We start from the raw sequence: 11479 nt of genomic DNA on the forward strand, positions 1-11479 counted from the left end.
TAATTCTTATAAACCGCTAATAACTGTGAGGTTTCTAAGCGGTTTACAAAAATGAATGCATTAAAAGATACAATAAATAAGATAGTTCCTTGGAAATTCCCTAACTGTCCCAAAGGCTCATAATCTAACTAAAGTACCTGAAGAGACCTCTGTAATAGTCCTACTTGCACAAACATATCCTCCAGGTAGCGCTGGGAAGTGTTTTCTGGTTTTCTCTCAGTCACAACTGGACAAAGAGGTGTGGGGAGAGGGGACATAGGAAGGTACCTCTTAAAATCTCCAAGAGATGGTGTGTGCAGAGGCAGAAAAGCGTTTCAGAGTGAAACCAAGGTCCTTTGAGTCCTGCATCCTGTTTCCAACAAAGTGTAGTTACTTACCTGTAACGTAGGTTCTCCGTGGACAGCAGGATAGTCAGCCACACAACCCACCCGCCTCCCCATACGGCCGACCTGGCCACAGCTAGGAACATCCTGGGGATTAGGGGGAAGCAGGGGGAAATGGGTAGGGCTCGGGCATGCCCAGGGGGGCCCGGGCACTGCACGTGCTCAGAGGAAAAAAAAAAAAAATCTCTCTGAGCTATTGGAGAGCTTATCCGCAAATTGGGAGGTGTTGGGACAACACCCATATCACGGAGAACCTACGTTAATACAGGTAAGTAACTACACTTTTTGGTTTCCCTAAGATAAAACACAGGACTGGAAGATCCATTTGTGGCCTGAATAGCTAAAATCAGTCTGGCTGGCGCAAGCATGACGCTTACTGGTGAGAAGGGGAAGTTGATAGGGTGAATGTGACCTTAATGTTGGCCTCTGATGCAGTCCGAAAGGTAGTGTCCCAAATCACCAGGTAAAAGGGAGGCACTGGGAGGTGTAACGGGACCATGATCCATGACTTCCAGGTCAGACCAGGTCCATTTACTAGTGACTGGACTCAAGTCTGCTGAGAGAACCCATCCCAAGACTCTGAATCCATTCCCTCTCAACAACAACCAAACCAATGAACTGAGCAGATCTAAGAGGAAATTCTGCCTTGATCCTTATCCTTGGAACGAGTTCCTTTGAATAAATCACTGCACATTGGTCTGCCAGTGCTAGCTTTGGACAGGGGGTGTGAAAGCAGGACCGAATGACCTGCCTGATGACTTTCATGGATACAGACCTCCCCCCACCACCCCACTCCAATAAAGCACAACACAAAGTGTCACGTTGAAATCTGAAATGCACTTTATAAGGGTCACAGTGTAAGGTGCATGGGGTGGGGAGAAGTTTCTATGTTCTCGGCTTCCTGGATTTCACAATGTGAGGCTTTGCTCACTTCACCTTTCGATAAATTTGTCTGCTCACCGCATCCTCTGCTGTCAATTCCTGCCATGGGGAAACAGAAAGAGGGGAGGTGAGGGCAGCTTTTTATTCCCTCAGAATACCTCATTAATCTGATCTGAGTCTCAATCAGTTCAGGACTAAAATGTCTACATACTGTCGGATTTTATTACATTAGAGCATTCCTTCCATCCATTCCACTCATCACAGTGTGCCATTGTCTTTATTGGAGGTATTTTTGAATTTTATTTCATAGTTCGATATATCCTGAGTGATGGCAAGGGGTGGGGGAAAGAGAGAGAGAGAGAAAACACCCAACATTGGGTCCAGAGAGGGATTAGGGTGCTTGATGGCCCTTTTCTGCCGTCATTTTTCTATTTCTTTTACTCTGCTGCATATATATATAAAAAAGAACATTTAAATTCTGGAGTCTGCCAAAACTCTGCCCACTCCTATGAGTTCTTTGATATAGCACAACCCCCTTCCCTCCCCACCACCACACATAGGACTAAGGGAGGAAAAGTACGGTAGATAAGAACTTAAGAATTGCCGCTGTTGGGTCAGACCCGTGGTCCATCGTGCCCCGCAGTCCGCTCACGCGGCGGCCCTTAGGTCAAAGACCAGTGCCCTAACTGAGACTAGCCCTACCTGCGTACGTTCTGGTTCAGCAGGAATTTGTCTAACTTTGTCTTGAATCCCTGGAGGGTGTTTTCCCCCATGACAGACTCCGGAAGAGCGTTCCAGTTTTCTACCACTCTCTGGGTGAAGAAGAACTTCCTTACGTTTGTATGGAATCTATCCCCTTTCAGTTTTAGAGAGTGCAGGAACTACCAGGACTCACACAGCAAGAACCCTGCCCACGAAGAGACAACACTATAAATATTACATCAGCCCTAGAACATCAAGACCCCTCCCATGGAGAGAACAGACCCAGCTGGACTGCAAAGATTCTTCCAATGAGATCTTTGTCCTGAGACTCAAGTCTTTGTTCTTTTGCCTCGTCTGAACTTAGTTTCATCAAGCTCCACTGCTAATAAACCCACAACTCAAAACCCACCTATGAAGAACCTGATGGCAGTCAAATTCCTTTAGACCCTCTCTTGTCCTCCCTTCCCTAGGGCCGTTTTTAGACATGCTGGGGCCCAGGGCAGAAATTAAGAAGGGAGCCCCTCTTCTACCTTTAAATGACTTCTTCACACACAGAACAGACAGTCCTTCACCAAATATAGAACAATGGATCACAAATTAGAAATATGAATACCACAGCTGAACTGGAACTCCCAAAAAGTTAAACTCGGCAAGTACTGTACTTCATTTTGAACACAATCAGTGGCATAACCATGAGAGGGGGCTGGACCTCCCACTTTGAGCTTGGGCCCCCTCAAAATGAACATCTCTCTTGCTTGATCCCCAAGCCTTACCAACTGACGCCCATCTCCTTCCCCTCCAACTTCCCAAGTTCTGCAGCTGGCAGCACTATTGCTGCTGCCTTCCCTCCTCCCTGCCCAAACCCCCCAGCTTGGCTTTCATGCATGCATGAGGATATTGCCATTAGCTGCAAAGCTTGGAGATTTCTGGTTGCCGGACTGGAGGAAGATGTCTTCAGTTGGCAAGGCTAGCTTAACTATTTATATATTGCACTCAGGCCAGGAGAAACTTTAGTGCCCATCCACTAATTTTGGGCTCCAATCCATTTGTTCTACCTTGTTGTCTGGACATTTTGTTTTTCCATCATCTTGGTCCCAGTTTTTTTTTTCTGCTTTTTGTCTATCTTCTACTAATTCTCTTTCCAGTGTCTGCTGTCCATTCCCTCCTTATGCCTGCCTCCAACATTTTGATTTTTTTTCCCTTTCAGCTTTCTTTTCTCACCCTTCTTCTTTTAAAATGTTCAGCTACTTCTCAGTTCTCCATCTCCTCTCAGTCCCTAGCTCTCCCATTTCCCAGCCTCCTACTTCTTTCTACCTACTCAAGTTTCAAGTTGTATTTAAAATTTGATAGATCTCTTAATCAAAATTCTAAGCGATTAACATAGTTAAATTTTTTTTTTTTACAATATTCAAGGGGAACCATATACAGACGTACAAAAGACGCACAGGACTTACTGTGCCCAAAGGGAGAGCAGGGTAGGAAATACAATAATGGATAAGAAAGACATCCGGATGGGTGTGAAGAGACAAAACTAAGATAAAGAGGAAGTGCATAGGCCCACAGGTATGGGAAATTTGAAGAAGTTCCTCTTTTGTAAGATGAAATATGGGAATTATGCTTTTATGATAACTGGTTGCTGATTGGTTCTGATTGTCTGATTGGTTTGGTTTGTATGTGAAGTTGTTTTAACTATGTATGTACTAATTGCAACCCCAAGTCAATAAACCATAAACCACTGTACTCACTGTTCTCTCACTCATCTTGTCATCTCCCTTTTGACCTCATCCAAATGGCTCACAACTTTCAGAACCCCCCTCCCTCTCTCCACTGGTCCCTTTCTCTCCATCCCCTAGCACCTTCTTATTCCAGATCTCTTCCCTCCTGCCCTCCCATGGGTCCATCTCTCCTCCTTTCTATGCCCCCACCCCCTCCCTCTGTTTTCTGTTGTTCTCCCCCCCCCCCTCTTGATGCTGAACAATGAGATGAAGGGAAAAAATGAGATGCTGCACTTCTCTCCCTTCCACCTCCAGGCCTAACATTTCTCCCCCCCCCCCCTTCCATTCCCAGGTCCAACTTCTCTCCCTTTTTCTTCCTAACTGTCCCCCATCCCTACCTGCCTCCCTCCTCCAGGTCCACCATTTCTCCCTTTCTCTTCCCAACAGTCCTCCCTTCAAGTATCTCTTTCCCCAAGTCCAACTTCTCACCCTTCAGACCATTGCCCACCGTATCTCTCTCTTGCTCTCCTCTGTTTCTGGCCCCATAAGCTCTCCCCTACACCCAGTCTGGCACTTCTTTTAATACTCTCCCCGGTCCAATGTCACCCTCACTTTCTGTCTCACTGAAAAATCTGATGGCCTTGGCTGTGATTCAGAAACATTGTCCGCAGTTCCACTTCTGGAAACAGTCCTTAAACACATCTTTAGGAATCGCCAAAAGTTGCTGGTTAAATTTTGCTTTACATCTTCAGCATGGATTTCAGTTTAGGAAATAAGAAGTCAGCAGAGGCCATGTCAGGAGAGAAAGGTGGCTGGGGAAGAACTGTTATCATGTGTTTTTGTGCAAAATTTATGAATTATGATGGAGGCATGAGCGGGCGTATTGTCATGATGCAGGAACCATGACTGCTTCCTCCAAAGTTTGGGCCACTTCCTCCTGATTCTCTCATGGAGTCATTTCAACACTTTCTGATAGAAATTTTAATTGACAGCTTGTCCTTGTGGCAAAAATTCATAGTGAATAACCTGTTAAGATCACTTTGACGTTCGACTAAACTTGCCGAGCTTTTTTTGGTCTTGGCAATGTTTTGGTTCTCCATTGAGACAATTGAGCTTTGGTTTCCACGTCATAACTGTAGACCCATATCTCATCACTAGTCATAACTTTATCAAGAAATATTTTGTCTTCATTTGCCTGCTCAAGAAGATTCTGACAGATCATGACGTGGTTGTTCTTCTGGTCGTCAGTCATCAACCATGGAACAAACTTTGCTGCAACGTGAGACATCCCCAACTTCTCTGTTAGAATGTTGTGGCATGAATTAATGGAGATGTTGCATCCGTCTGCCAATTCTCAAGAACCCTCAGTTGATTAACATGATCATCATCAGTTGACATTGATGGTCACCCAGTTTGTGAATCGTCTTCCACTGATTCACAATCACTTTTGAAGCATGAATACCATTCAAAACTCCTTCCACAACTCACGACATGTCCCCATAAGCAACTTTCAATATTTTATAAGTTTCTGTAGCAGTCTTATCCAATTTAAAACAGAACTACACAAGGTAGCACTGCTTATTGAGGTTGCACATGATGAAAAATAGCCGATCACAAAAATACACTTTGTTAAAAACAGCTGTAGCTCGGAGATGAAAACAGATATCAACAAATGGAAAAAAAGGAGGTTACTGATGAGATTTCAAGCTATTCAGCGCCACCTAGTGCATTTCAAAAGAACTTCCCATTGGTGTGCAATTCAAACTGTCCTGAGACTTTTTGAATAGACCTTGTACAGTGAAAGTAGGACTTAAGGACATGTAGTGGCAGCTCTTCCTGCATAGGGTTACCATATGGCTCCAGAAAAAGGAGGACGGATTGAGACATCCATGTTTTACTTCCATTCCTGCATCCGATGCTGGGAGGCTGCTATGGACAGAGAAGAGTTTGATCTATCAGTTTAGGCAGCTCTTCTGAGGTTGCTAATTGGTCTGTTTTTTTTAATGCAATGTATGATCTTTTGGACCCACTGGAGTTTTGCTGGAATATTCCTGTATGTTATGACTTGTACTTCAGAGAAGTGTTTGGAGCAAACAAGCCCTTGAAGAGCTTTAAATTCTTATTGTTTGTTATCGCTACTGTTAGTTCAATTCTGTCTTTCATAAGGCAAAATTTAAATGCAAATGTTTTGCTCTAAACTGTTCTGGGCTTTTTGGGAGGATGGACTGAAACGTAAGGGCCCCTTTTACTAAGATGCATTAGGCATTAGCGCGTGAATTAGCGTGCACTAACACACACTTTAGCAGAAAAGGCTCCTAATGCGCCTCTATGCGGCCATCTACGCGTTCTAATCCACGCACCTTAGTAAAAGAAGCCCTAAGGAAATAAAGAAATACATAAAATTCATAGTAATACCTTTAAATATAACCAATTCAAACAGAAATATCAAAGTGATAGCATCATTAGAAATATTAATTACAATCAAAGTAAAATAAACATTCTAAACATCAAATCAAATTAAAAAATAAAACTAGTGAAGGAAAAGAATTCCAAGCTATTCGTGGCACTCTTTAATGAAGAAGAAAATTCAATTCATTGGAGGCATTTCCTGTGTTGATCATATTTCATTGGCTTCTGATTGGTTTTTGGATTGAATTATTTATTTTTTTTATAAAACAATGTTGTTGGTTTTCAAAATAATTCATGATAATATTTCAAAATATTGACACTCATGTCCTTTGAGATCCGAACATAAGAGTTGCCATATTGGGACAGACCGAAGGTCCATCAAGCCCAGTATCCTGTTTGCAAAAGTGGCCATTGCAGGTCCCAAGTAGAGAATTACATGGGGACAAATTTGTCCCCGTGTCATTCTCTAGTCCCAAAGCACTTGGCAAGATCCCAAAGAGAAAAAGAGATTTCTCCAAGTTCGTCTTAATGGCTTATGGATTTTTAGGAACTTATATAAACCTCAAACCTTAACTGCTTGGACTACATTTCAGAGTTTAATTATTTTCTGCTTCACTGGATATTCTTGATGTACCTTTTTTTCAATCCGTACATTTAGAAAAATACAGATTGACCATTTTTTTCCATTGCTGGCCTGAAACATTGGAATATAAGGAGTATTAAAAGCCTTTAGGTTTTCAAAAACTGCTTGAAAACATTTTTATTTCAGTGTGACTTTGGATCTGGTTAACGCTCCTGATTCCAAGAGAAAATAAGAACAGTTTCCTCCGGGAACTTGTTCAAACCAGCCATGTTAACCACTCTTAAGCCACCTCTGGATTTTCTAGCCGTCTCTTGTCCAAGCTGAAGAGCCCTAAACGTTTTAGTCTTTCCCCATCCCCTTTATCATCTTGGTCACCCTTCTTTGAACCTTTTCTAGTGCCGCTATATCTTTTTTGAGATAAGGCTCCAGGTGAGGTTGCCTAGAGTTATAGACAGTACAGATGTGGTATTATCACTTACTTTGGTACCCCAAAGCTTTTCATTAATAAAAATGCTTTCAATTGTTTCCTAAAACTAGCAACATCTGGTATCATTGGGATCTGGTTTCATTGTCTGGTCTAAATACGGTATCAGACTCTCTCTGACCCATAATGGTCTTGCTGACATAAACACTTTCCAAACTGTGCAGTCATATTTTCCTTTCCTTACTTCTTAACCCATTACCAGTCATTAGGGCCTGAATTTCCTTATTTTAAAGGTCCATAAGCTTTCATGTTGTTTATTCTTGTAGGTGTAAGTAGACTCCTTTGGCCTGTTTCTGTAACTCCAAGACAAGGGCCATCCTATCTGCTGCCTCTTTTCTCTTTAGACCTTGAAAGTCATTTTTTTTCAGGTTTCTGGAGACTACACACTAGCCGAAAACAGAAAGCATGGACAAACCCTTCACCAAATACACCACAAGTCAGAAGCAGACAGCTGAACTACAAACCATAAGTAGTCAGGCATTGCTTGCTGAACTAGAAGCAGAAATGCATTTCCTCCTGTACTGTGCAAAATCTGTACATTTTCCAAAGAGCAGAGAGAGAGAAAAATCAAAGACTTCCCCCAAAAGAGAAACAACACCTGGAACAGCAAAATCTGGGGAATCCTGTCCCCAGGCTAGAAGCAGAAATGCATTTCCTCATGTACAATGCAAAATCCAGAGAGAAAAGAGATGCGCAATTCCCAAAGAGCAGAGAGAGAATGTGCAGGAAAAACTGTGTCAAATCCTGGGGAAAGGGGAGAAACAGCAGCTGGAGCAGCAAAATTTGGAGATCCTGAACCCAGACCAGAACCAGAATGTGAGCAGAGAAAATCCAGGTCTGCGGCAAGTGTTCTGGCATTGGGGGCGTGGCTTGGACACGCATGAAGGAGGTCGGTTAGCAGAAGAGCTCCATATTTTTGGGACACCAAGCCGCAAAATGGTATAAATTAATATATGGATTTCTAAATAAAAAAAAGAAAACTGGACTTAGGGATATTTGGAGCATTGAGATTGGACAGACAATTTCTGCATCTCAATGGTCAAGATTCTGGTCCTGGAGATTAAGATTAACAAAGTCAGCATCTATGAGTCAAACATGGATATTTTTATTACATAGAGTGTTATGGACCCCGACGCGCTTGCAAAAAATAGATAATACTAGATCTAATAGATGCTGGCATTGTAAAATAGAAGTAGGGACATTAGATCATTTAATTTTTTTTTGTCCTTGCATAAAAGCCTATTGGAATTTAATTTGGCCCCAAATTAACATATTACTAGAAAATCATATTGGTCTCTCATATGATACCATATTATTTGGTACTGCAATGAGAACACAAAGTCCAATATCAGCAAACAATAACAAATTGCTTTTAATATTGACAGGAGTTGCCATGCAGCAAATCACACAAAATTGGAAGGATTATACCAAGCTAAATTATACATTCTGGTGGAACTCGGTGTGTCACATATACAAAATGGAGAAAATATTGGCATTACAACAAGGAAATATAAAAAATTTTAAGAAAATATGGGATCCATTGACAAAATATTCTAAAGATCAGATATCTTAACACATTGATAATAATAATATAGGGTTAGGGAGGGAAATATAGAAATTAATATGAGGAAAAATGAAAAAACAAATAACAGGGGAAAGGGATTCAATATATATGATATGATATTGTACATACAACTATAATTATTATAAACTAAATATTATGCTATTTATTTATTGTAAGAATGAAAATTTTATAAATAAAAATTAAAAAAAAAAAAAAAAAAGTGTTCTGGCATTTCTATTCTGCTCTTTGTAATTCGCTCCTTCTGCCACTTTGTGGAGAATTTTCCGATCCACTGACCTGGTGTAACAGAGGTATACAGAAGAACACGTGAGCTGATTTCTCCTTCTAAAATGGCCGGCATCCTATTTCAAACAGCCACCTTGGGGCAAAGCCTGTGGGTACTTTCCCATAAAAACTGCCAGAGGGTACAAAGGACCTGTTAAGAGTGCCTGAATGTGTTTGTGTAGTATTCAAAATCTTGCATGGTATTTTTGCATTGCTATTACCTCTATCTCTGAATGCACAACAAGAAACATTCAAAAAGACAACATATATATAGATTCAGTCCTTTCGTAAATCTATGAAAACAGTATTTAGACAACTGTCTCAGAGAAAGCAAACAATTTTGTTCATCAGTCGACAGGGAATCTTTGCCTAATAATTTTAGTTTATTCCAATTAAAAACCATCTGCTTTGTCTGATGCTTATTTTGTTAACCAAATCGAGCTCCTTTTTAGGAGATGATGCAGTATATAAATCTCAGTCGTAGATTAGACATTTATAATTTGCCAACCCCCCCTGGGAATGCTTTCCCCTATATGCAACTGCAGGTATAAACAGGGAACCCCATAGAAACTGTTATCTGGACTGAGGGGGTTCAATTTGCAGACACTTGATTTACCAGGATAGAACCTGACTTTGAAAATTGCTCTCCACGCTTTCCTTTCCTGATACAAATGGTCAAACCAAAAAGATCTCTCCCTCTCTCTCTCTCTTCTCTCCCTTCACCCCCATCAGCCCAGATTAGAGAACACCAGCAGTGGACATTTCCAGCCCCTGAAATACATTTTGGAGTGGAGGAAGGGAGAGAAACCAGTGAGATGTTGCTCAGCTGGTGCTATGTCCATTCTGGGTGTATCTCGTTTCCTCTCACCAGGTACAGCAGGTCTCCCTCCAGCCAATGTTTCCAGCCTCGGTTCCTTATCTCACCTTTTTGCACACAGACCAGCACATCTCCTTCCCAAGTGACAGTGGTCTGCAGGAGAGAGAAAATGCACACATCAGTGAGGGAAGAGGAGAACGAATGGGTTTAAAGGGGATTTGATACGGAGATAGGAGAGAAAAACGTAAAGCAGTCACCCTGATGGACTTCAGTGGTCTCACCCTCTTAATGATGTCATTCAGCCTTGGGATCCAGGAAGGGATCATTTCCATTGGGTTTAGTACCTGACATCCTGGTCACTCCCATAGACTCTCACCTTGCACTTATGCCCATCTATGGCTTCCAGGTCCTCCTCAAACTCTACTCCTAGTTGGAAATCCATGGTGTAGTTCTTGAAAGTTGAAAGCGTTCTGATGATCATGTGGTCCCCTTCCTGGATTAATTCCCTCTGGGGCTTCAGGAGGCAAATGATCTTTCGCAGGGCTACGTTAATATCTGGGGGGAGAGAGTGCAGCCAGATGCTTGAAATACCTTCCCAAACATGGGGGTGATTACACCCCTGTCATAGTCTTCACTACAGGTCCCCATCCCAGTAAAATTTGGAAACCAGATGGGCTGCTTGAAGGTTTTTTTTTAACCATCAGAAGGGAAGGGGGGAGGGAAAAGTATGACCATCTGCAGCCCCTTGCTGTACTCACCTAGTGCTTTTAGGTAGGCTTCAAGGTTCTCATGGGAAACGAAGGCGTATGACCCATTCAGATCCACAGGCATTGCAGGAGAGAGAGAGGCAGTGAGTACTGGGCAGAGAGAGGGATAGAAACTGGAGCTCATGTAAACTTCCCTCCCTCTCTGTCTGCTGGAGCCCTTCCCTCTCCCTATGAATTGCCTTTTCTCGCTCCCTCTCTTTTTCCCTATAAACTCCCCCCCCCACACACACACATACACACCCAGACTCTTGGGTGAAGGTCAGAATCCAGTTATTGGTCAGGAACTGAGGTCTCTTACGATTACTGGTCTTCTTTGTCCCCTCTGCTGGAGAGGGGACAAAGAAGCAGAGGGAGGGAGCAGAGGCTTTAACTGAAGTGTTTCAGAGCCAAGTAGAAAAGCCAGATTAGAAAATAATGGGTCTGAAAACAACTGAGGTAAATCACCTTGTCCTGGGAATGTGAAAAAATATCTCCTAGGTAGAATATTTGGGGATTAGAAAATGTGAAACCAAAGCGCCAACCCAGGATTTCAGCTCCTCAGGTGTTCTCAGGCGTAGGGTAATTCTAGAGCTGATGCCTTTCATTTTGACTTGGTTTTGTAAAGATTTTTTTTTCATTATATATTGTTCGTGTGTCTTATTTGAGTTATTATATTGATGTTATTGTGAATGTTATTTAGTGAACCACCCAGAATAGTAATTGTTGGGGTTATACATTTTTAAATAAGTAAATAAACTAAATCTTATCCCTATGAACTCAGAGTACCTCATCCTATCCCCATTATGCCGAGTGAATTTCTATATGTGATTTTACTCTCTGTGAGTTCAGAGTATCTCATGTCATCTCCCCTACCCAGAGTTCTAATCCCCAGTTCTGTCACTATATGTG

At 42.1% G+C, this 11479-nt stretch overlaps 1 protein-coding gene across 1 annotated transcript; it reads right to left on the minus strand.

Annotated features, from left to right (window-relative positions):
- Nucleotides 1-1310: 1310 nt before the first annotated feature.
- RBP5 (retinol binding protein 5) lies at nt 1311-10658 on the minus strand. The gene is made up of 4 exons (XM_033925488.1): nt 10583-10658; nt 10201-10379; nt 9876-9977; nt 1311-1364 (listed from the first exon to the last, which is right to left on the minus strand). The coding sequence occupies exons 1-4, from the start codon at nt 10653-10655 to the stop codon at nt 1311-1313; spliced, it is 408 nt and encodes a 135-aa protein (XP_033781379.1). The 5' UTR covers nt 10656-10658.
- Between the last annotated feature and the right edge of the window lie 821 nt (nt 10659-11479).

This window comes from Geotrypetes seraphini, chromosome 16, assembly GCF_902459505.1.
Source record: "Geotrypetes seraphini chromosome 16, aGeoSer1.1, whole genome shotgun sequence".
Classification (NCBI taxonomy): Eukaryota; Metazoa; Chordata; class Amphibia; order Gymnophiona; family Dermophiidae; genus Geotrypetes; species Geotrypetes seraphini.

Excerpts from the sequence above, each read along its gene's own strand:
- RBP5 (XM_033925488.1), bottom strand. The coding sequence starts at position 10,655 with ATGCCTGTGGATCTGAATGGGTCATACGCCTTCGTTTCCCATGAGAAC. Across the intron at positions 9,978-10,200 it reads TAGATGGGCATAAGTGCAAG|ACCACTGTCACTTGGGAAGG; the intron begins GTGAGAGTCTAT and ends TCTCTCCTGCAG. Across the intron at positions 1,365-9,875 it reads AGGGAGACCTGCTGTACCTG|GAATTGACAGCAGAGGATGC; the intron begins GTGAGAGGAAAC and ends TCCCCATGGCAG.